The following is a 25187-nucleotide window of genomic DNA, read 5'->3' as shown; positions in this document are numbered from 1 at the left end:
AAAAAAAGGCATCAGATAAGAAAGTAACATTTTAAACCACTAGCAAGGAAGTACAAATTGAGTGGTTTTAAGCATTTGAGTAGATAATTGGTACAATATTTCTATGACACTGGGACACTGTAAATGTGTTTAATTTTGCAGTGTAAACACTGGCTTTTCCCTGAAGTGCAGAGTAGTAATTCCTCACTAAGGAGGAAGAGTTTTCCTCAAGCATCCAAACATTAATCCTCCTCTTCTTTTTTTTTTTTTTTCAGGATATTGCTGTTATCTTAAACCTCAATATAACTTATACAGCCAGTACAATTTATTTAATACCTTAACACCTGCAGGATAACTAACAGGATAGATTTTCCTTTAATTGCAATGTAAAGCTAAAAAGAAAACACCATCCCCCCAAACAACACCTAACACCTTAGATCTTCTAACACTTTATAGGGATTTGCTGCTCCATCTAACTTACAGGTGCACTGGAAACCAGACTAAGAAGGTACAACTGGTCCAGATCCACCAGGAACTCCTCCCTCAGAAGAGCACACTGCACTTCAAAATTTTTCTATCTACCTTTATTCTTAGAAATCTGACTCTGTGTGCAAAGCCAGAAAACAACATCTTGAAATGAAGCATGGCAAGGACTTGTGTTGACACAACTCATGGGCCTGCCTTTAAGATGCTCTCCTTGACTCCTGTGCATTTGACAGGGCAAGATCTTCATTTTTTCGGGATGTGAAGTTAAACTGAAGCTGAAAAGGGAGGATGAAGTGCTATTTCTGTTCTGACAGGGACATGGAAAATCCAAACCATTCCTTTTTCAGTATTACTCAAACTGGTAATAAGTTAAACCTGACCAGCTCACTAACAGGTTGTTTGTCCATAGTTGGTAAGGTCCCAGAACTAACCACAGTCAGCCAAAACTGTGCTTTAATTTTGTCAGCCTTCTCCTGCATATCATGTAGGTGCAGGAGGTGCCAGGGCTGGCTGGCACAGAGGCTGCTGAAGCAGCTGTGGTGGTTCCACTCTGCATTGGAGGCGCCAGGCCATGGCATCACATAATCCCATATCACCCCCACCACTCCCTGCTCCCATTCCTCAGAACTCCACAGGCCATGGGCTGGAGAGGCTGACTGTTTTTGCACCAGGCTTTCAATCTGTGAAAACTGTACTGCTTGGCTCAAGCACATTTATTGCTCATTCTAACAAGCACCTGATACATCAGAAAGAAAAGGGAAAAGCTTCTGCCTGGAAAATACACAGCATAAGTTACACTGACATCATGATAAACACAGACAAGCTATGAGAAAGGAAACCACCCCTCAAACAGGACACAGCTTCCAGGAAATCACCATTGAGAAATTCTAAGAATTTACACCACATTTGTTTAAGAACTTATTTTCATGTAGTATACTGTATGGCAGAAATGGGAAAATAATACAAGATCTGAAACCAAGCAAGGCAGCACAAAGCATGGTCACAGAAGCAAGGACATATTGACTGAAGTCATTAAGAAGCACTAGTTGCAAAAGTCACTCGGCTTTAGGTTAGTGTCAAATTCATTTCAGTTCTTGCAAAATCTGAAATTCACCAATATTCATCACTTTCCTGGCAGAAAGCCTCATTCTTTAGATTCCCTTGTTAACAGAATTACCAAGCCAGAAAGAAGTTCAAAGTTTCCTTCTGTGTCAAATCCATCCCTCTGCAAGTGATTTTCATTTTATGGGAAAAATGTTCCGTTTTTTTCAGTTCCATCTTTGGCACAGAAGTATTTAATTCTCGTGACTGCAAATTTAAGTACATTACCAGCTTCCCTACCTCTCACATGTAGAAATGTACTCTTCTGCAACTTACATGTGTCTAAGACCTTTCATGTAGCTACAGACTAACAGCCAGATGAAGAAACAAAACAAACAAACAAACATTCATGTACTCCGAGAGCTATGAAATTCCAAGGGCAAAAGGCAACTCAGAAATTACTGGGGCCTTAGTAGGATAAAAACTCCACAGTAGCACAGGAGGCTAACCAATGGATAGCTTCAGTGAAATAAACCACCCCAACATCCCCATACTATAATAATTAAAGTGTGATTTCTAATCTGTACTTGGTTATTACTTTGTACTTTGTTATGGGGTGAATCACTCAATCGGTCTCCACAGAAGCTTGATACTTCCCCTCCAGGAAGCATCCATTTCATCGCTGTGGTCACTTGAATTTTAAAGGTTCCTTCGCCACGGGTAAAAGGATCTATCAGAGGCCACAAAGGATCCCATACAATAGGAATCAGGTTTATTGCTTTTTATTGTTCTTTAAGGCAAGAACTGTTTTAATCTCACAAAAACTTTCTTCAGTCTTTCACCCCACGCTGAAAGGAAGAAAAGGTACTTGGAAAATGGTAGTACAAAAATCTGTTCTGTTTAAAGACAAACAAAACAAAAAGCACATTTATACTGCCAATGGAAGATTTAAAGATTTATTTACCCACTCCAAAACTATCCATTTTGATAGCATGAGAAGCAAGATATTTGGTACTTGGTTAACTAAGTTAGCTCAAAGAGACAACTGTCCGAGCTCCTTCAGTGTATATGAGGACACTAATATTTGAGGATTAAACACAGAAATACAGCAGTTAAGGCCTCTGATGTTTTTAACGGTGTACATTCAAAGAGGTTTTCTTATAACAGAGTCGCAAAACAGAAACATGCCTACTTTAGAAAGTCCACATTTACTGCTGTCACTATTAGACTTCCCAGTACAACTATCGACCAAAGAATCAATGAAAATAGTTTGAAAATACCACTCTGCTATTAGCAGTTACTCAACCTAGGAAAGATCCCTAAGGTTAGGAATAAGAGTAGCATTTCTCAGCATGGAAACTGGTTTGTCAACAACCATTCTTCTCCTGCACAAAACCTCCGACAATGCCAGCTCACAGCAACACTTAGCTTCATTTACTGGCGGGAAAAAAGGCGCCCCTTTGTACCATCAGTTTTGTGCCCTTTCAATAGCAGCTCTGGCGGTAGATTGGTGTGGACAATCGCACTGACCATCTGTGACTAGGAGACAGTTTGATAGCTGCAAGACTAACGTAGCTTCAGCATCACCACATCTTGCCCTGCTGAGTCTTTCATACAGCTTTGAAAAACTTAATGAAAATGGATACATTCAAAGCTGAATAAAAAGAGGTCTCAACAGGCTTGACCCTAAACCTGAACAATGAAACTGTAATGCCGGCACCATTGTGTCAACACGACAGATGTAGGTCGTGCTAACTTTCATCTATAGCTGTGACTGATAGCTTGCAATTTGCTGACAAGACACCTAGTTTCAATTTTCATTTTGTTTGTAGGCACAAATTTCAAGGATTCAATTAAAATGGAAGATGCACCTTTTTTTTTTTAGTTGTTTCTTGCAAGTAGTATAGTCAGCATGTGTCACTAACCTAGGGCATTCTTGTACTAAATCCACCCTACAGAATTTATTGTAAAATTACTCAGTGCAAGATTAGTTTAAAAGGTTTATAAAGTTACTGCTTAACCAAAAAGTTAATTCACAAAGACCCGTAGCATCAGCACAGTCTATAGTTTTATATATTCTATAGTTTCATATTTTCCTGGTTAATTTAATTATGTAATCTAAGTTGTATGAAATTTTGTTAATAAGCTCCAGAAATCCATCCATCATAAGTACACATTCACGGCTGGTACAATCTCATCATGTGATCTGTCCCATTTGGATCAAGGTGAAAAACTGATTTATACTGGAGCTAGGGAAGAACAATCAAAAAACCAAAAGCTCCTAAGCTGCACCTGTTACTTGAAGAGTAGTCACAGGAAGATTTATAAGCAACACTCTTGCTGGAGAAGGGCAAGCACAAGCAACCCAGGAGGTCGCTGGAGCACCCTGATAGTGGCCTCCTGACATGGGTGATTAAGGAAACAATATGAGAAGATGCTCTGTTTGGTCTCATACTTAAAAATCAAAAACAAATGGCCAGGAACGTGAAGGCTGGAGCACTCATGGCTGCAATGACCATGAGATGATGGAATTCAGGACGGTATGAGAAATGAAGAAAATAAATAGCAGGACAACAGCCCTGGACCTCTGGAGAGCAGACTCTGGTCTGTTCAGGCACTTGCTATCAGCAGGATAGCTGGCTGGTTTTCAAGGATCACTTCCTCCAAGTTCAAGAATGGTCTGCCCTGGTGAGCAGAACATCAAGCAAGAGTGGCAGGAAGGTTAAATAGATGAACAGGGAGCTCTTGACAAAACTCAAACATAAGAAGGAGGCATATGAGAGGAAGCACCAGGGATAGGCAGCCCAGGAACTATCCAAGAATGCAGGGAGAAAATTAGGAAAGTCAAAGCCTGTCTGATCTTGCATCTCACTAGGGACATGAAGGACAACAAGCAGGACTTCTGCAAGTAGATCAACAACAAAAGGAAGATGAGGGAAAAATGTGGGACCACTGCTGAATGGAGCAGAGAACATGGTGACTAAGGACAGAGAAAATGCAGAGATGTTCACTGGCACCTTCCCTTTGGACTTGAGATTTGGCAAAGATTTGGCTTTGGCATTCTCAGGTTCCTGAAACCTATGGGAAAGTCAGGAGCAAGCATGACTTGTCTTCGGTACAAGTGAATTAGTCTAGCAAACACACAAATTGGACATACTTAAGTCCACTAGAACTGATGGAATACATCCATTAATACTGAGAGATGGTTAATGCCATTACAAGGCAATTCTGGAATATCTTCACAAGGTCATAAATGCCAAGAAAGCTTCCTCAGTACAAGAGAAAAGCAAAGGCAACTCTTATACTCAAGAGAGAAAAGAAAAAAGATCCAGGAACTAAAGTTCAGCCAATTTCACCAGGACCCCAGGGAAGGTGAAAGAGAAAGTAAGTCTGGAAATACTTTCCAAACATGTTATGGACAAGAAGGTGATTTCAAATAGTCAGTATACAATTATTAAAGAAAATCAGGATTGACTAACCTGATAACCTTCTACAATTAGATGATTCCCCTGGCAGAGGAGAGAAGAACACAGAATATTGTCTATCTTGATTTTAGTAAGGCTTTCAGCACTGTTCCCCTACAATATCCTCATGGAAAAACTGATATTAAGTATGAGCTAGAGGAGCAAACACTGGGGTGGACTGAAAGTTGACTGAACTGTCAATCTCAAAGATTTACAATCAGCAGCATGAAGTCCAGCTGGCAGCCAGTGGCATACCCCAGGGGCTGATACTGGGGCCACTACTCTTTTAACATCTTCATTAATGACCTATATGACTGGTCAGAGGACATCCACAGCAAGCCTACAACTAATACAAAACTGAGAAGAGCATGTTGATACAGCATATGGTTGAATCAACTTCTGTTCAAAAGGACCCCATTAGGCTGGAGAAATGGACAGATGTGAACCTCCTAATATTTACCAAAGCAAAGTTCAAAATTCTGCACCTGCAGGCACCAGTACACAGTACAGGCTGGAAACTGCTTGACAAAAAAAGTCTTAATGAACACCAAGTTAAACATGAGCCCACAAAGTGTCCTTGTGGCAAAGAAAGCCAGCAGCCTGCTAGGTAGCACTAGGAAGGCATTGCCAGCAGGTAGAGGAAGATTTTTTGTCTCTACTCAAAACTGGTAAAATCTCATCTGCACTGCTGTGTCCAGTTCTGGACTGTCCAGTCTAGTGGGGAGTACTTGAGTGAGTTCAGCAAAGAATCACAAAAATGATTAAAAAACAAGAGCACTTTTCATCCTGAAGAAGAAAAGATTCTTAACAAAGGATCTTATCAATGAATTAAAATATTTAATCGAGAACAGAGGGAAGGAAGAGAGAAGATGCAGCCAGACTCTTCTCAGCAATGCCAATAGAAAGAACAAGAGGTAACAGACACTACTTGATATTCAGGGGAAAAAAAGACCTTTTTGAATTTCCACTCTCAGATTACTAATACCTCCCTTACATAAAATTACTGTACTGATCCTTGTGACAAAGAAGAACCAGTCATGATCAAGTCAGGCAACAGGAAGAGCCATTTAGTAACACATTCTATAAATGCAACACAAAGTCCCTGTCCCTCCTTCCTGGTAAAGAATCCCAAATGCCAGTTGAGGTTGTTTCAAGGGAGGGAGTATAATAGCTTTATTTGGCAAATAAATTACTCATATGGGATGCACTAAAGGGGATGAAAGATGAGGGTAAGGGCAGGAGATTTCAGTAAGTTTCAAGTATACTGCTACTATGAAGTATTCTTTGCACCTCCACAACTCAGATGCTGTTCTGCACTTAAAGTGGAGTTTACCACTCACCCAGTAAAACTAGGTGAAATTTAAGTAAACCAAAAACTAGGTGAAAATTTAGTAAAACTAAAATTTTTCTAGAGCATCCACAAAATAAAATTTTGAGGAAAGAAGATCACAACAGTTACTTAACATAAAGGGCTCCGCATTTTCTTTCCCAAAGTCCAATGAAGTCAACAGCTGCTTTCTTCAGAATTTAGCAAAATGGTTAGATTCTTTAAAGGGACATGGATTTTGCTCTGAAAAGCGTTCTCCTGACAGGACTGAGCAGAAGGCTGTAAAATACCCAAAGAGATAGGTAATGAGGGAAATGGACTACCTTAAGCCATGTCTGAGAGCTCTTCTATCCAAACAAGGAGCAGAATCAATTGTTTCCCGGACAACAGCAGTCTTTTGTCATTGCTGGATTTGGCATTTAAACTGCAGAGGACAGGCATAAGACATGACCAAATTCACCACCATCATCTTTTTGAGCTTCTCCTTAAAAAAACTCATTTGAGACAGATTATTCCATTGCCTCATCACACATAGTAAACCAGTGGACATTAAATAAGCCAGTGCAAAAGAAAGCTTCACACCTGCAAGGCTTCCTCTTACCAGTGTCTGATGGACAGAGACTAGTTTGGGGTTTGTTTGCCAGAAGTAATTTCAAAAACAAATTAAGGAACCCTTGAAGCTACTAGGTATTATTCCTTAAAATTGCCAGTTTTATAATTTACTGCAAGCTGGCAACTTGCTGAGGCTGTAGAGGTTACTGACTTCAAGACCTCAACAATACAAAGCAATGTACACCCCACAACATACCAGAAAAGATTCATTATCATTCTTTATGCTTAAAGGAAATACTGCATTGTATTTAGGTCACACAAAGTAAGTACAAAGTTGAGTAAGGGAAGAATGCAATTACAATGCATGTACCAACCTAACCCAACATATTAGAACCACGTAAACACTGCTATTAAATTTACATTGCAATAAAGCTATCTTCTGGATGAAAAAAAACAAAGATAGCAAGAAATCCCCAAACTACTGAATAACCTGAAAAACATCTCCTTAAAATATCTTGACTCAGATGCTCAGGTACCGGGAGAAAGCAAATCATATTTTAAGTTTCCCAAATAAAAACTACTGGTTTATTGTAAACTCAGCACTTAACTTTGTAAATAGATGTGCTTCTTCCAAACTTCCTTCACCCTTCCATTGTTTTATTTATCTGATTTAAAGCAAGTTTTTCTTACACAAAGAAAAAAGAATGTAATTGAGACTCCTGTCCTAATTAAAGGCTTCCTTGTTCTATTATGAACCTTACTTGACTGCTCAATACTATTGCCCAGAAGAACAATACATATTTAAATCTCTAATCCCCACAAGGGAGGAGAGCCCATTTGGAGTTCTGCAGTAACTATAACAATCTTGCTTGAGGATAAAATACTGTTAAAAAATATGTGTTAATCTAAACTTACTTCCTGACTCTAACAGTCCATACCCTGTAACCGCTGATCTTTAAGAATTTGTACACTTACAGTCATGTGCAGCTGCCTCCTGTACCAGTTCATGAGGTTTGACTGTGGAGAGGTGGAAGTACAGACCATTACAAGTCAGAGTTAGGTACAGTCCCACAACACACCACAGAATTTGCACTACACCCATGAGACCTTTAGAAACACAAGGGACCTACCTCCACAAACCTGCATCTCTCCAACTCTAGCCCTGGCAATCAGTAGGAAAAAGTCTAGGACAGCAGCTTTCACACAGGCTATAGATTTTGCACTTAAAGATAAAAGTGATCAAGAACTTAATTTTACTCAGATGTAAAATTTCATTTTCCATTTTGGATGATTGTAGACAATCTGCAAATATAAGCCTGCAGCTAACTGAGCTGCTAACTGCAGGATGGTAAAGAATCACAATACCAATGTCACTTGTAAACTCCATCAGTGAGAGCCACTTGCTGAACACCTCATCTTGTTAGAAATTTGCAGATGACTATTGAAATGGTGATGTTCAGTTCTGTTTGGGGATGTAATATAACCCAAGAGGCTCCCAAGGGAAATGATTTGCAGCTCCTCATTCATCTTCTGACCATGCATATTACCATCCTACACGTAATTTCAAGTACAATCACGATGCAGGCAAGTGTGCATTCAGGAGTGGGACAGCATCTGCAACCAGTCCCCAGTTCTGTAATGTGGTGCACACACCCCTAATTATGTGATATGCATTTCAGGTCAGAAGACAACAGTATAGCTAGTCACAACAGAGGAATGGCATGTATGTCTGTGAGGAAGTACAGTAGAAAGTAAGATTTTGGTTATTAAAAAAACCCAACCAACCAGCCAACCAAGCAACAAAAAAAAACCCACCCACACAAAACCCTTGTAGTGATAACTAGGTCCACAGCTTGCCCCAGAATCCACCTGGATCAGCTCTCTGATGGAGGTGATTCTGGTAGCCAGGATCTAGTCTAGGTTGGCAATGCTTGCTCAAGGCTACAGAGAATCATCACAATGCATTCAAGGACTTGCATTACAGGCAACAAAAGTCATCACTTTCTTGTTAGTGCTCTGTATTTCATATATACACACAGGCCCATCACAGTCAGCAACGCAATTCTATCATCAAGATACCTTTCTTATAACAAGGTTCAGAGAAATACATAATTTAGGGAATGAACAACATATACCTGTAAAGCAATTCAGTAAACTTATCTGAAATATGAACTCAAAGCTTTTTAATGTAACACAACTTTTGTTCATGACGCAAAAAATGATATAATTCTTGTTGTTCAGTATTCTATGGAATCTTCATTCCTTCAATATTGCAATTTCAAGGCTAAACATATTAACAGGGTCATAAATATTCAGATTATGTAATAAAGACAGTGAAAGCAGATGATAAAATGCTGTTAACATTCATTTACAGCAGCTGGGAAGGCCCTGCCAAATGTTGCTTTACATAACAGGTCGTGACGCTCTGCCTGCATTAAGCTTTCTGATCACTCTTCCTTTATCTGCTATGATTTTGAACACAATACGAGACAGCACAGACTAACCAATGGATTTAGGAGCCCTTTCAAGCACACCACCATTTCAAAGGTTTAAAAGATTAAAACATCAAAAAGAGCCTTGTGGTTACTATGTTTGTGCTTTTGCATTTTATAATGCAGACATGAAAGTGACATTCACATCATTCTCCATTACCTCCACAATTCAACGCCTCCAATAAATTTTAGAAGTGACTTTATTTTATTATGCCATGCTTTAGTTTAGCCATTTGCAAAAAAGGAAGTAACAGTCACTTGAAAACATCACTGCTACCATTTTCACAAGGCATCTTGAGTACTACTGAAACATTCTGTAATGTATGCATAATCCCATCTACAACCTACGCTGATTTTATTTTATGAATTGCATCTGATTCAAGTGACAGTTATTGCTTTGCTTCAGTATATTCTGCATTACATTTCCTTTGTTTCAGAGCAGTCTCTCCTACATTTAAGTCAGGATTCCAAAAGCATGGATCAGATCCTGCAAGTTCTCAGGCAAGTATCAGCCAGACACATTGACTGTGGGGCTAGGTCTGAATGTCCTACTACAAAAATGATGACTCACAGTTGGATTCGTTTGGCACATTCCCATGCCAAAATTAAGCCAAATTCTTCAGACATTATGGAGATTAGTAGCCCTAGGAAGGTTAAGAGCTCTAGTCAGGTCAACAAATTGATGTGTGTGAAGTAAGCAATGCTGTCCTAACAGGACACATAGCAACTATTCTGCCTGTAAAAGCACTCGCACTTCATTCATCCCTCCAACCCTGCGTTAGTTAGCAACTATTCAGTGTGCTGAATGCATTCAAAGCCTATTCCATTAACTGACTGAAATTTTACTGCAGTGGGTCTCGAGCTCTTCCTGTAGCCAAGGCACATTAGAAAGCACTGATGTGTCTTTACACAACGGAGAAGTTTCCTCAGCACCTACCAGCGCCAGCTCCACACCATCCACATGCAGCACTGCTTCAGCAAAGCACACCTCATTGCTTAGGAAACCACCTAAATACCAGACCTGGGCAAAAATATTACTCATTATAGGAAAAATAAATTCCTAAAGAGAAATACCAGTTTGTTTCATCAATACTCATTTAATGCTGTGAACAAGGAACTTGGTACTCCATTTTTAATTCAAGTACAGCTACCTTCACCACACTTAAGGAGACTCTTGTCAGTCTGCTCAGTCACCTGGAATTAAGATATCTCCTCACTTTAAATTAAATCCTCTTGCTTAAGTTAGAGCAGAGTCTTAACCCTGATGTAGCAGAGGCTGAAAGCTTTTGCTTTTTCTTCACTAAGGTTTGTTTGCACAAGAACTATATGAGAGGTATGTCTTCCCAAAATCACAGACTCTTCAGATGAGATTCAAAGGGGTTTCCAAGGTTATAAACACACTGTAATAGGAATAATGGCCTGTATGATCCTAGTAACAGGTCTGAATTCCCACTGCACTACACATGGTTGAAGCTGTTAAGAACCCCTTTTCCAAAGCATCTTGCTACAGACCTATGCATAAGATGGAGTTTTCAGTGATCATAGCTAATCCCATGATCTCCCACACTTCTGATAGTTAACAAACTGAGAAAAAGCTAATTCCAGAGATGGAAGTAAAAAAAGCAATTAAAGTAAATCTATTTCCAAATATCTTAACACAAACATTGCTAAGCAAAACCAAAGCCATATAATGCAAAAATGTGCTTTCCAAGTCAGATATTACAACTAAAAAAGCAATAGATTACATGTAAATAGTTAGGGAACTAAATTTTCTATCAAGTCTTCATATATATGCTATCTCCTTACAGTATCTTCAGTACACTTATAAGAATACTCTTATTCAGTAGGAAGTGCTACTGATTCACGATGCATTAGCTATTCATTTAACCCAACAGTCAATTACAATTAAAAAAAATCATCACATGAATATTTACATAAATTATCAGATAACTGAATGGAGTACAGAACAGAACTAAGAACAAATTGTCCTTTCTAATGCAAAACATATCACTGCACAAGTTCAGAAGCATACCTGTAGGGTTGTCTTAAATCCACGTTTAAATTAAGTGGCAAAAGAACTCAGACATTTCCATGCCTGATTCTCAGCTATGGCACTTTGCATACAGCTGTTCAAACAACCTGACCTCACCACATATAGCTGCAGCAGTATAAGTAAAGAATAACCCCATGAATACACCAAAGTAAAGCCCCAAATCAGTAACAAGTAGCTTGGCTTCTTGAAGGACTGCCTGCTGCCTTGCAAAACAGCTCTGCAAAGGAAATAACCCGATCAGCTGTCTTGACTGATAAAGAGTTCTTCATTTCTCCTCCTTAGAGCTATATTAATGCACAGTAATCATTCATCTCTAGTCGCTAATCCCCAAAACATTCACTGTTATTTGACTAAAACCTGCAGGTTTGCCTTGGTAATATTTGCAGAGCAACTGCCCTTCTTTCCTCCTTAAACATCAGTTGAAGTAATTTTTCTGCCCCCAAAAAAACCCCTCAAACCCCACACAAAACAAAACCCCCTACCCCTACTCCTCACAGATATTAAATAAATCAGAAATATTTGCTTAGTAAGTTTCTGGTGGTTGCAAAAAAAGAAAAAAAGCTGTTTGTGAATCTGCAGCTCAGGCACCTGGGGACCAGAATTGCCATGGGACAGAGGACTGACTGCTGTATGGAGGGAGTGCTGCAGAAAGCAAAGGTTCAAGCAAACAAACATTCATCTGTTAACCTTTAAAATAACTCTGAGCAAACAGTTCTTTCACAGATTACCTGCAAAACTAGAGACAAACTACCAAAAATTGGTGCAAATCCTGCAAGGGCTTTAATATTAAAAATCATTACAAAGGAAAGAGCTGTGTTTTTTTCTGTATACTGTGATAAATAAATAAGGTAGCCTCTGAACACTCCCCCATCCAGATTAATAAAGTAAGTATTCTTAATTTAGAATGGTCACATAATTATCTCAATCCTACAGTCCTCCTCCTTTTCCATTTCTTTAAAAAAGCAGAGCAGGAACACACTCTTGCTGGAATGCATAGAGAACCCTATCTCTATGGTGCCTACTCTAACTACCAGGCAATGGATTCATAATCACCCTGTAAATAATTAAATATTCATTAAGTCTGGGAAAGAGCTTGAGAGCTTCAATAAACAAGAAACCAGGGAGACTTGTCCAAGAATACTCAGCTCCTTAGTTCTCAGAGCAATCATTTGCAAGGTGGGAGATCTCAAGACTCAATTTTGAATAAGAGAGAGGCAGCAAAATATGGAACTGAACTCCTCACACAAATGCTCTGATCCCTAGGAAGGATGCACTGATCAGTTTCCTGATGCCACAATTTCATACATAATCTCACATGGCTCAGCAGAAAAAGCAACATTTTTAGGTCTACTCTGGTGGCAACTCAGATGACATCAGCATGGATGAGGCTGGCACTTTGTCTCTGCCAGCTGCAGGCAAGGCAGTTTCTGGCCTATAAATATTAGAGATGCTGCATTTCAAACTATACTACAGAATAAACATGTAGGCCAGTATGTGCAGTCACACAAACATACCAACACCTCAGAAGCAAGGCAGCAACCAAACTGAATGTGGCATCTGAAAGGCAAACACAAGCTCACGCTCTTTTATTAATTTCATCCCATGGGATATTTTACACCCTAAGTCTCTTTGAGCCCCCAAGGAAGACTGAAAACTGCTACTGTAGCCTGAAAGTCTGTCTTCTTAGGCCTGAGCAGAAACCCCAGTAGCCCCCTGCCCTGCCCACAATTACAGAGGCCATCTTGGAACCACCAGGGAACAACACAGAGCTGTACTGAACTGTCAAGCAGGCCACTATCAAGGCATGTGCTTGCAATTTCATTGAACAATCCTTCTTAACACCCATACCCTCTCACCAGCAACCCACTAGTTGGCTTCTCAGGGATTATATATTGGAGGAATTACACTTTGGCTCTTATTTCCATCAATTCTTATCCCTTTTGATATGTAAAAGAGGGTTCTTCTTGCTCAATATTGTGGTTGTCCAGAAAGGTTTCCCAGAGATGTGAGTCTCTCCTCAGTGCTTAGCCAGATCATGCAGTAGATCCTCCTTGAAGTTATGCTAAGGCAGGTGGAAAATACTGTGGCAGGTGAACATGACTTTATAAGGGCAAACTGTGCCTGAGAAACTTGGTGGCCTTCTGTAATGCGAGTTACAGCGCTAGAGGATAAGGGAAGAGCAATGTGTCATGTTCCTTGGCTTCCTTGTCTCTAACCTGGAGCCACGTGGATTTGACAGATGGACCACTTGGTCAATAAGGAATTGGCTGGATAGTCTCACTCAAAGAGTTGTGGCCAACAGCTCGACATCCAAATGGAAACCAGTGGTGCTGAGTGGTGCTCCTCAGGGGTTAATATTGGGACCAGGGCATTTGGACATCTTTACTGGTGACACGGAAAAATAGGATTGAATGCACTTTCAGCAAGTTTGTGAATGACACCAAGCTGTGTGGTGTGGTTGACATGCTGGAAGTGATGGCATCTAGAGGCACCTAGATTGGCCGGAAAGGTGGGCCCCTGAAAACCTCGTGAAGTTCAACAAGGCCAATTGTAAGGTCCTGTATGTAGGTCAGGATTATCCTAAGGACAAATACAGGTTGAGCAGAAAATGGACTGAGAGCAACCCTGAGAAGGACTTGGGCATGTTGGTTGACAAGAAACTCAACATGATCTGGCACTGTGTGTTTGCAGTCCAGAACACCAAACACATCCTGGGCTGTGTCAAAAGGAACACGGCCAGTGAGCCAAGGGAGGTGATGCTCTGCTCTGCTCTGGTGAGACCTCACCTGGAGGGCTGCATCCCACTCTACGGCCACCAACATAAGAAGGATGGGGACCTGCTGGAGCAAGTCCAGAGCAGGACTATGAATACGATCAAGGATCTGGAGCATCTCTCCTATGAGGACAGGCCGAGAGAGTTGGAGCTGTACAGCCTGAAGAACAAAAGGCTCAGGGGAGACCTCAGGGCAGCATCCCAGTACCTAAAGGGAACAAGAGAGCTGGACAGAGAATTTTTACAAAGGCATAAAAGAACTGGTAATGGCTTTGAACTGAAAGAAAGTAGCTTTAGATTAGATATAAGGAAGAAAATCTTTACTGTAAGAGTGGTGAGGCTTTTTTTTCTCATTAAGGCCACACAACCAAGTTCACAAGGCATAGTCTATTGCATCATCCCACAGGTAAAGTGGGAATATTGCTTATGAAGCAGAGAATTTGACCCACAACTACACTACCATGGCATCAGAAGTGGCTGGCAATTACAGGATTACAACACAGTCCACAATAATCCGATGAGCTCGGCTGCAGATGCAATAGACTGCTCATCACAGGCTGCTGGGGAAGAAGTGATGCCAGGCATGCACAACAGTGCTCACTGCCACCAGGCTCCCCCACAGCACCCTGGCAGGAGAGGAGAGGAGCACCTAGCAGGTGTGGACTTGCTACCTGCACTCAATTCCCTCATCTGTTCAGCACAGAGGAACCTTCTCCCACTCCGCACACGGTTGTGATTTTAATGCTGAAGTATCTGAGCAGATTAACAATTGGATTCTATTTTCTGTCATTACATTAAGAATCTCACTAATTTTATGCATTGCACTGTTACTTGGAAATTAGGAAGGCACAAATAAAGGCAGCCCAAGAAAAGGTACATAATACAAAGAACCTTCTTACATTGGTCTTAACCTCAAGTAGTCTGCTAGGCAGCAAGCACAGCATAGTTGTCAAGTTCTTAAACATACTGGTTATCCATATGCCAACACACACAAAAGCTAGCTTTCTGCTACACAGCTGGTTCCTCAAGAAACTAGTATTATTTAAGCCAAGAATGCAGACACCAATTTGCAAAATACACAAGGCACCTATGGACAAGAGTTTATACACTTTCATTTCTACTCATTGGCAAATCAGTGATTTGCAAGAGGTAGAGCTTGCTGTACTGTCTAACCACTTACAGCAATCTTGGTGTAGTAAGAATCCTATGAAAAGGGCTGAGAATTTTTTCTTTTTAGCATGCCTTTTGAGTGCCTGCAGAAATACTCTCAAAGAAATAAAAGTAACTTTATGCCTAGCAACTAAATCACAGCAACTAGTCACAGAGACCAGTATTGAAGCATATGACAAAAGCCACCACCTCTTTTTTAGGGTGTTTTTTCTTCGTTTTAGTAGCACAACCATCATCCTGATCTATATTTTAAAAATTCAATTAAGTAACTTGCAATCATTTCAATTTCTCCATTATTGTGTAAAGCAGTAACTTAATTGATGAGTTAGAGAGTTTCAATTGAGATGCCTGCTCATCTTGGTACTGAATGAACGTTTATTTTATCTTGCCTCTGACCTGATGCTTTAGATTGTTTATCCTCTCTCTGCTTAAAAAAGAAGCAGAGGGGAAAAGCAGTGAACAGCAAGGTTTGAAAAAAGACACGTTGTCGAAAGAGCAGAGTCATACAAGAGCTATCACTGAATCTTATTAGACTTCTGGTGTACTCTGTACTTTGTAAACATGAACAGATTCCTCTGATTTTCAGGAAGCAGATACTCTGGAACTGGCTAAAACAGCAAAAACTGCTTTCTTTTCCCATATGAAAGAATGTACACTGCAAAGTGAAAGGGGATCAGCCTGTCTCCTTATTTAGTTTTACACACTGAGAAAATCCAAAAGCGTGCACCACTCCGTTTGTGACATGCAGGAAGAAACATGAGCATCTCAAAAACTCCCCACAAAAGACAGCACCAACAAACTGCCAGAAGATTTTACATGCAGAGTAATTCGGATGAGTAAGCACTGAGTCAGTGAAGGAGTCTGGATAGTTTACATGAATCTCTAGTCAGTTTTGTTTCTCACAACAGCTAATTATGTAAAGGGTTACAATCATTACTTCCTGGAAGTCATCATCCGGTAAGCCAGCTGCATTTGCCTTTTATTCCTAATATAGCTAACAAGAAATACTGCACCATAAGTGTTCTAATTATACTTTTTGTAACTTCTATTTTACAACAAAAAAAACCACTTAGGTCTAGCATATTTCAAGAATGTTTTGGTTAATATGCTAATACAACTCCCTTGTCTGCTTGTCAGCACTTCTGCATCTTTATAGGAAAGTCTCAGGAGGTTGCAACTGAAACTACAGCATGTTTTATTGGTGAATAATAGATAACAAAACAAAGTTAACAGGAATATTCTAACTGGTGAATCCATGATCACACTTTTAAGCAAGTTCTACTGAACTTTTTGAGAAAAACAGACAAAGAAAAAATATTTTTTCCTTCTCACCACCTTAATTAAAAACAAGCCCCCCCAGATGCTATGATCAAGGTAAACACAGATAAAGAACCTTAGGAGAGACTTCATTAAAGACAGATCAACAGCACTGTCCTGCACTGGATAGAGTTTGGAGTAAATAACACAGACCATCTTAAATTTATTTCACAGATATTATTATTAAAGAGTCAAATCATAAAGCATATGTTTTATCCACACCATTTTCTTAGAGCATGTCATAGGTTTTCCCTTCCTACCTGCAACATCTACCCCATTACCATGCATCTGAAGCTGGGATTATTTTATTGTGCCAAGTATGAACTACACCAAGCATTTACACCTTCCAGAGAAGACAGGAGAATAACATGAAGTCACAGCCATGCCCACATACAGGAAGCAGGACATCAGATTTGCTTGGGGTTATTTCCAAAATGCTCTTCATTTTTCATAATGACATTACATCTCAATCTCAGGACTTATCAGTCACCTCCAGGTAAAATTCAGGTTTCCAGCAGGTTGTACAATGCAAGACTGAATATTGCATCTTGAAATTCATACAGTATACGCCTGAGAAATAGTGACAGAAGAGAAAAAATGAGAGGTAAGGAGTTCTTGAAGAGATCTTCCTTGATCAGTTACAAAACTGAAATTAACTGAAAACGGCTTGAGAATATGAGTGCTTTGCCTGGACAAGATGGCTTAGTGGGCAGAGCACAGGTAACACACCTTTAGCCTCCCAGGTGGCTGTAACTAACCTGTACACATGTCAATGTCTACAAGAAGATGACTTCCAGAAGTTGGGGAAAACAGTAGATTCCAGAGGAAGTAGTACCTCAGGATTATGGCTCCATTACAACGGATCAAAGTGAATTGTTTGTCTTAGAGCACTCCCACAGGACCAAGCCACCACACAAATTGCCAGAACAGCCTGCAGTTGTTTAAGTCTTGGAAACAAAGGAAAAAGCAGTGATAACCAACTCCTTTAGTTTTGGTGCCAGATATAGCCTTCGTAATGTTAAAGATACACAGCAAGCAGTCTTCCTGTGCAGACAGCTCTGTCTCTTACTCAAGACACGGACCCATGCTCTCAGCATGGCCTTCTGTCCTTCATCCCAATATCTGCTACTGCAGAGCCCACCAGCCCCATCCCTGTTACTGGTACACAAGCAGCAATGCCAGTCATTGCACCCTCAACCACTGCCTCCAATTCTCAGCTGTTGCTCCTCTTCCACATCCATACGTATGCACCTACACACATACTCCCACAATCTCCTGAACCTCAGGGAGTGTGGCACAATGCCCAAGAGACAAAAAGTGGGGAAAGAAAAGATGCAATAACTTCAGGAACAAGAGGCCATTCACGACTCGCAGCTCCCAGACTGAGCAGCACAGCACAAGGTCAGCCAGCCTTGCCTCAGAGATGGGCAGCACTCCATCACATCAGCCCACACAGCTCACAGCACGGGGCAGATCCCTGGAAGGGTCATCCATACATGGCAGGCTGGGAGAAGCACTCCCAGAGGAAATGCTGCCTAAGACTAAACCCTGCAGGAAGCAGTGGCGGCAGCACCCTGAGCACAGGCAGCCCTGCTACACATTTAGCCTAATCACTCACACACAAACAAACCCCCACACTCCAAAGCCTACTTTGCCCTGTGAAAGCCAGCAGTAAGAGTAGATTAGACTCTAATAGGGATTAATACAAGTTAAGGTAGCAGCAATTTCCACTAGGGAGACCAGAAAGGTTAGACGTGGGATAGCATGACAGGTAGATGTAGGAAGGGTTGGGGAAAAAAAAGGTAAAAGGAAGAACAAGTAACACAGGAGCTTGCATTGACAACTGCCTGGCTCCATTTTTGTTCTTCCCTGTGTCCATCCCTGTCCAAAGCAGAGATGAGACACGCTGCACTGTCAAGTCATGGTCAGTGATTTCTAACAGGCTGTGTAATGGTCAGGAGCGGATTTCTTATCCAATCTCAACAGCACTGACCCACTTTCTTCCAGCACTACCATCCATCACCTCTGACTGACAAGGAGTCCAGTTTTAACAAAAGGCAAAACCTAACACAAGTGAAGTCTGAAGCAGAAAATGGAAAGAAATTTGGATCCCGTTCTGTCTTACTGCAGCCACTTCAAAGCTATGTTTAATTTTATTAGCAACTAGAACTCCAGTTCATAAAAAGGTGACCAGTAAACGATAATGGCAGGAAATTAAGTGACCTTAGCATGATTTAGAGAATTGCTCTGCAACAGCAAAACTGCACATAAGGAATGCTTGGGAAAAAAAAAAGCCCCAAAGACGTGATCATAAAAAGTTTCCAAATTGCTTCAGAGTCAGAGACAAGTTAAAACTTCATGCTAGAGACTAACAAAAATGTGTATCGACAAAACACATGCATTAAATATGCATTATGAGTGCCATACTGCCAGAAAGAAACACTGTTCAGACAATCCATTCACTGCCTACCTTTTAATGTGTGCTATAGTAATCAAGACTTTATTCACCTTTAAATTCAAGTAAAATAATGCAGTTTCACTGTGCTGCAGGAACACAGCAGCTACAGTGTGTGGTCAAACCAGGAAAAAAAAGAAGTGTACTTTCCTGACTCTTTGCCATATTTTCAAAAAGGCATGAAGAAAAGGTGGGAGGTTTTTTCTTTAATTATATAGAAAGACTAAGAAGCCAAAGCCTCTGAAGTTCCTGAGTCATGACCTTTGGGAAGCAGGCATTTTGCAGGGCTCCCCCATAACCCAAATACTTTGGTACACAGCATAGTAATAAACCAAGTTCCTTAGTTTTCATTCCAAGAAAGCTGTGGAAGTGTAAGAATACTGAATATGTTGGTTAACTAAAAAAAAAAAAAAAAAAAGAAAAAAGAACAAGACAAAACCCAAAACCAACCAAAAAACTGTTCTGTTTATGACTGAACTGTCCTTATTTGCAGATACCCCTTTCAATTGCATAGTCACCTACAAATCCAATAACCTTTGCCTGGACAAACTCATTAACATTTACCTGGACAACTGGTGTTTGTACTCTGAAAGGAAGGATCAGAGAGCTGGGAGAAAATGGTGGGGAAAAAGATAAGGAATATCATTAGACAATATAACTACAATATAACTCCAACTGGAAAATAGCATGGAGAACAATATCCTTTCTGTATCAGACAAAGTCCTGTGTGTGGTCAAGTTCTTTGACCAGAAAAACTTCTGCTAAACTACACTTGATAAACTTGAACTTTGAAAACTGGCATCTATTCATCGGATTTTTTTAAACAAACCTCAAGAATTCTGGCATCATCCAAGGTACCAAATGTTTCATTACAAAGACTTCATTCAAAATAGCTATCAGTTTACTAAAACAACAGCCCAATTTGTACTTCAGAACTCAGTCTTTTCTCAGAGAGGCTTCTGTTGTTGTTTTAATGTGAAGATGAAATTCAGTTTCACAATTCAGAATTATAATTTTCCATAAAAATTAGTTAGGGAATGTAATATAGACTACTACCAAGTTCTTTCTGATGAAAAATAGGAGTATTTTGTTCTGAAGAAGGCCATACAAATATTGATCTTGGGGAAGTGTCTTACTCTGCAAACTGCTTTTGGGCTTGCATTTCCACTAGGTCAATTCCAACTGAAAAATTAAGGTGGAAAAAAGGAGGGATCTAAGCAGCTCTTCCCTCAGCCCATTTCAGCTGGAGATGCAGTAGTGTAAGAAGGCTGAGACTTAAACTGCAACGATTCTCAACAGTCCACACCACAAGGAGGATCTCTCTGAAGAGACAGGCCAGATAATTAGGCAGTACAATGCTTACCTAGTCAAAGCACATTTCTCCTGCCCATGGAAGGCCTGTTGCAAGTCCTAAGAAGGCAAACATGCCAGCTTAACATGAAAGATCGAGAAGCTCTGGAGCAGTATATCCCTAATCCTCTTGCTCCTGCGAGAGACTTATTTTTCAGAAGGATAAATTTCCGAAGGGAGCCAGGTATTCAAGATCTTACCAGCTCACCCTTTACCATCTCAACACACCCATTCACAGACACCAGAGGATGCTCTAGTATTTCTTCACTAGTGTGAATTGCTCAGTAACTTTATCAATAGACACTACTTGACATTATCAGCAGTACCAAGGAGTGCTGGTCCTCAGAACACAAAATGTAAGATAGGCTACTGCTGACTATAAATTTAATAGGGTCATACAGCAGAAATTTAATACTTGGCTCATAACTATACCAACAATCTGTTGCTCATCTAAAAAGTATTCCTTCCACTTTCTAGCTCTAGTTGTATCCCCCACCCCAGCTGCAAGGTTGGTAAAACTATCTCTAATGACTTCAGAGTGCAAATAAAATTACCTCAATCTTCAGAAAAACACAGATACAACTTATACTGTGGATGACCAGGAATATTTTATTACTTATGGTACTTTCCAGGTGCCTTTATGTCTACAAAGTAAGGTACCCATGCCATCATAATATCATTACATCCCCAAAACAACAGGTATAGGTATCCAGCTAGAGAGATCTGACTTCAGTATTAAAACATCCTTAAGAAATATTCTTCTGCTTTCTATACAATGTGCAGGGAAGTAAACACACTTTACCTTATTGATTCAACTGGGACAGTTCTTGACAGAAGGTAGACTGAAGAACAGGGATGTTGCAAAAAAAGGTGCAATAAAATACTCTGCCCAACAAGTCAGAAGTACCTTGTTTACTTCAGTTTGACAAACATTTACAGACTTTCTGCTGCTCCTGCATGACCTCTACTAAAGCAATAGACAATCTAGTGATACTGCTAAAAATCAAAGGAGTAGATGTCAATTTACACCACTCAGGAACCAGGCACGACAATTAACATCTGTTACTGCTTACTATTTGAGGAGTTAAGAGTAGAAAAGCTATGTGAAGAATGGCACTACCAAATCCTCATTTCCAAATATGGCACCATACACATACCCTACAGGGCATGTACAGTGCAGGCCCCTTTTCCTTCAGTATTAATATTCAGACAATCTCAGGGCAGGATTTCCAGCTGCACCCTCCAGCGGCGTGGTTTCTGCAGCACCAACGCAGATGCTCAGCAAGCCGGGCTCAGTGCAATCTCACCCCAAGCTGCAGGAGATACAGGAGAGCTGCTGCACTCCTATGCACATGCCTGTCCAGAGGACCTCAAAGGGCCAGTCTGCTGCCCAGCTGCCCACATCCTTCAGCAACTACACACATCAGCAGCGAGAAATCAGCTAGCCATTGCAAACACCAGAAATCACAGGCAGCAAAAGCAATTTGGCCACACCCTTTCTCCTAACCTAATATAAGAAATTCCAAGCAGTATATAGGGATCTGACTTTCCTGAATTTACATTCCTTTAAAGCTATCTTGCTGGCTAATTAGGGCTGATTTCTTAGGCCTTGAACCCTCAATATCAAAAAGATTTTCAAGGTATCACACAGTGGTACCACAGCTTTTTTATACTATCACAGCTGGTGTCAAGCAGAATTATATCTTAGCACAGACAGTTCTTGACATCCAAAATACAATTCTAGTGATGCTGGTTAAAGAAAAAGCATCAAGCCCAGCATACCTTTTCAAACAGCTGCTGATCAACAATTTCAGCAAGACAGTTGGGTGGGAACAGACTGCACACACCCCAGACCACCACAAAGAAGCAAAGAAGTTAAAAATCCTATTAAGCTATATTTACAAATGTCACCTCCCTCTGCAATTATGATGGAGGACCATGACACCAAAGGAGAGCAAGGTTTATCAACAGAACTTCATGCCTTCATCTTTAGTGTCTTTTGAAACGATACAATAGATGTAGCTGAAGGGCATGGCATTTTTTCTTCATTATTCAAAAGAAAAGACTGGCATATATAGCAACTAGCTGCAGATAATAAAGGCTGAGCCTTTAACAAACAAGTTAGGAGGAGGCAAAGAACAGTCTGCACACTGTGCAGTGAGCTTAAAATCTCAAACATTTTTTATGCTCAGTGACCAAGACAAATCTGCACCATGTCCACAGAGAGGAAAAAGCGCCAACCCTTCAAGGGCTCAATGGCAGTGAACACAGCAGCTATGTGAGAACTGTCTTGGCCCTGCCCATGTCAGACAGACACTTGAAGCATGCCCCACCTGCCAGCTCAGACCCCTCACTGCCCACCTATTTGGCAGATCTCTTATTTTAAGTATAGATCCTTTCTTGGACACAAAATGACTTTTGATAGTAACAGGTATTTTTCACAAAAAGTTAAGCTTAAGAAGAAAAAACCACAAGAACTACCTCTTTACTTTTAAGAGGAAAAACCCCAATAGAAGGACAAGCATTGCCTTGAAAAATTGATGTCACAGGATCAAGTGAGAGGGAAATATATTGTGCAAGTACACAAAGTCAATAAATCTTTCAACAGCTGAGGAGTGGTTCCTCCCACCCTGTTCCAGACGCCTCATACGAAAGGTCCCCAGCCCATGCCCTGTGGAGCAGGAAGGCTGTTCCTGAAGCCCACGGACCTGCATGAGGACATGCTCCATCTCTGCACATCGCAGACTGTGGGCAGCATCGAGGAGGGAACACCCTACCGATGTGAAGAGCACACCAGCATAATTTTAAAAAGCAGAGTTCAGATGTTGCATAGCCTTTTAAATGCCGTGTTTCACGGTCACATCCATCCCTGGATTTATTGCAATTTATATATTATGCAGTATTTTCCCCGACAGCACTCAGAAGGATGGCACCAAGAGACCCACACCCCACTGCCATGGCGCTACTTTCCCCATCTCTGTTCCACCCGAGACACTGCCAGAAGGAAAACGCTAGGCGAGGAAACTCGAGGGTCTGGAAGCGCCGCTGGCTCAAGCCAGGATCTGCCGGCGCTGTCCTTGGCACAATAGTTGGATGCGATACAGCGGGCGATGCGAGGCTGAAATACTTCCTGGGATGGCTGAATGGGCTCATTCAATAGTCAAGGGTAATTCTTTATTAGCCATCTTCTACAGCCCAGCACAGAAACTACAGCCCTGAGGCGAGGGTGGGAGACACCAGCCATGTGCCTCAAGAAAGGGGTATGGCTTAGCATTGTCTCTCGCCCCAGTAATTGACAAGCTTTTTTTCTTTTTTTGTCGTCCCTTTCCCCTTCCCTCCCCCCCGGGCGTTACCGAAGCCGGCGGAGGAAGGGAAGGTGCCCGGCCGGGGCCGGGCTGTGGAAGAGCCGCCGCAGCTGCCGTCCGGCCCGGCCCCTCGGACCCACCGGCGCCGCTCGGAGCGCTGAGGGGGAAAAGCCTCCGCCGCCCTCTCGCCGCTCCCTCCGGCCCCGAAGTTCGAGCAACTGGGACCGGCCGGCCCACCGGCGCTGGCGGCTCGGCCGGCAGCCGGGGAAAGGGGCCGGCAGGACGCCCGGCCCCCGCGGTGCTTTCCCTGCTGCCTCCCCGCGCTTACCTTTCACTTGACTTTCATACTCCGCTATAATCTCTTTGTCCTTTTTGAATCTGCTAGGGGTTGACATTATCCACTCGCTTCTTCTGCTTCTCCGCCTTGTTCTAAATTATTATCACTAATTGTTCTTGTTTATCTGGAGGTGCTCCCAAGTTGTGTCAGCGGCCGCAAGCCCGAGCGAGCCGGGGAGGCGGCGGGCGCTGGCCCCGCGGGAGCGCCGCCGGCACCGGAGGCGGTGAGGCGGGGAGCGGCGATCAGACTAACCCCGGCGCAGGCACCATCGCCTCCCGGCACCGCCGCCGGCAGCAACGCGGTCCGCGGCCCGGGGCCGCCGCAGGGCGGGGCGGCGGAGCAGCGGCCGCGGGGCACTCTCTTCCACTAGGCGAGGGCGGGGGCCCGGCGGCTGCGCCCCACCATTGTTATCTGTCCGCACGCACCCGGGAGAGGGGAAGGGAAGCAGGGGAGAGAGCGGTGGGCGGGAGGCAGGCGGCCGCGCTCGGTCCGTACGCCAGAGACACTGGTCACTGCTGCCGCCGCGCTCGTCTGGCTGAGGACTCGGGGCCGGCGCCCCGCCGTGACTAACCCCGGGTGGCAGCACCGCGGCGCATGTCCCAACCTCGCGGGGCGAGCAGTCGCCGGCTCGGGGCGGCTCCCCCGCCGCGCCCTAGAGAGGTGTCTCCGGGAATAAACTTCTCCCCGCCCTCCCGCCACTGTCTCCTCCCTTCCTGCCTGCCCGCCCGCCTCCGGTCCTTGCTCGCCTTGTCCGCCCGCTCCACCTCCCCCGCCCCGCCGTCGGCCGCTCACCGCCCCGGGCCGGACCTGTGGGTGCACCGCCCGCTTGCCCGGCCGGCCCACAGCCGGAGGCCCAGCAGGCCTGGGGGGGCTCCGGCTCGGGGGGGGTGGGTGGGAGGAGGGACACGCCCGCCCCGCCGCCCCCATCGAGCACATGGTGGCCGGATGCTCTCGGGGGACAGGGGTATGAGGCCGCGGTGCGGTTACAGAAGGCCCTTGATCCGGCGGGGAAAGTTAAAGCCCCGTGCTGCCGTAAGCGCCGAGCCGCCCGGGGAGTGCGAGCCCGGAGGGGACGAGTGGCCTTTG

General features: G+C 42.5%; 1 protein-coding gene across 1 annotated transcript in view; it reads right to left on the bottom strand.

Moving 5' to 3' along the window:
- SRGAP1 (SLIT-ROBO Rho GTPase activating protein 1) overlaps positions 1 to 24306 on the bottom strand; it is a 138855-nt gene extending 114549 nt beyond the window's left edge. The window contains exon 1 of the mRNA XM_054275897.1: positions 24093 to 24306. Coding sequence (XP_054131872.1) covers positions 24093 to 24159 — 67 coding nt within the window. The 5' untranslated portion in view covers positions 24160 to 24306. The remainder of the gene's footprint in view (positions 1 to 24092) is intronic.
- Positions 24307 to 25187: the final 881 nt, after the last annotated feature.

Source organism: Melozone crissalis, unplaced genomic scaffold (assembly GCF_028551555.1).
Source record: "Melozone crissalis strain CALT ecotype California unplaced genomic scaffold, PUWL_Pcris_2 ptg000004l_1, whole genome shotgun sequence".
Lineage (NCBI taxonomy): Eukaryota > Metazoa > Chordata > Aves > Passeriformes > Passerellidae > Melozone > Melozone crissalis.
The sequence above is the reverse complement of the archived record's forward strand: the minus strand, read 5'-3'. Positions and strand labels throughout refer to the sequence as shown.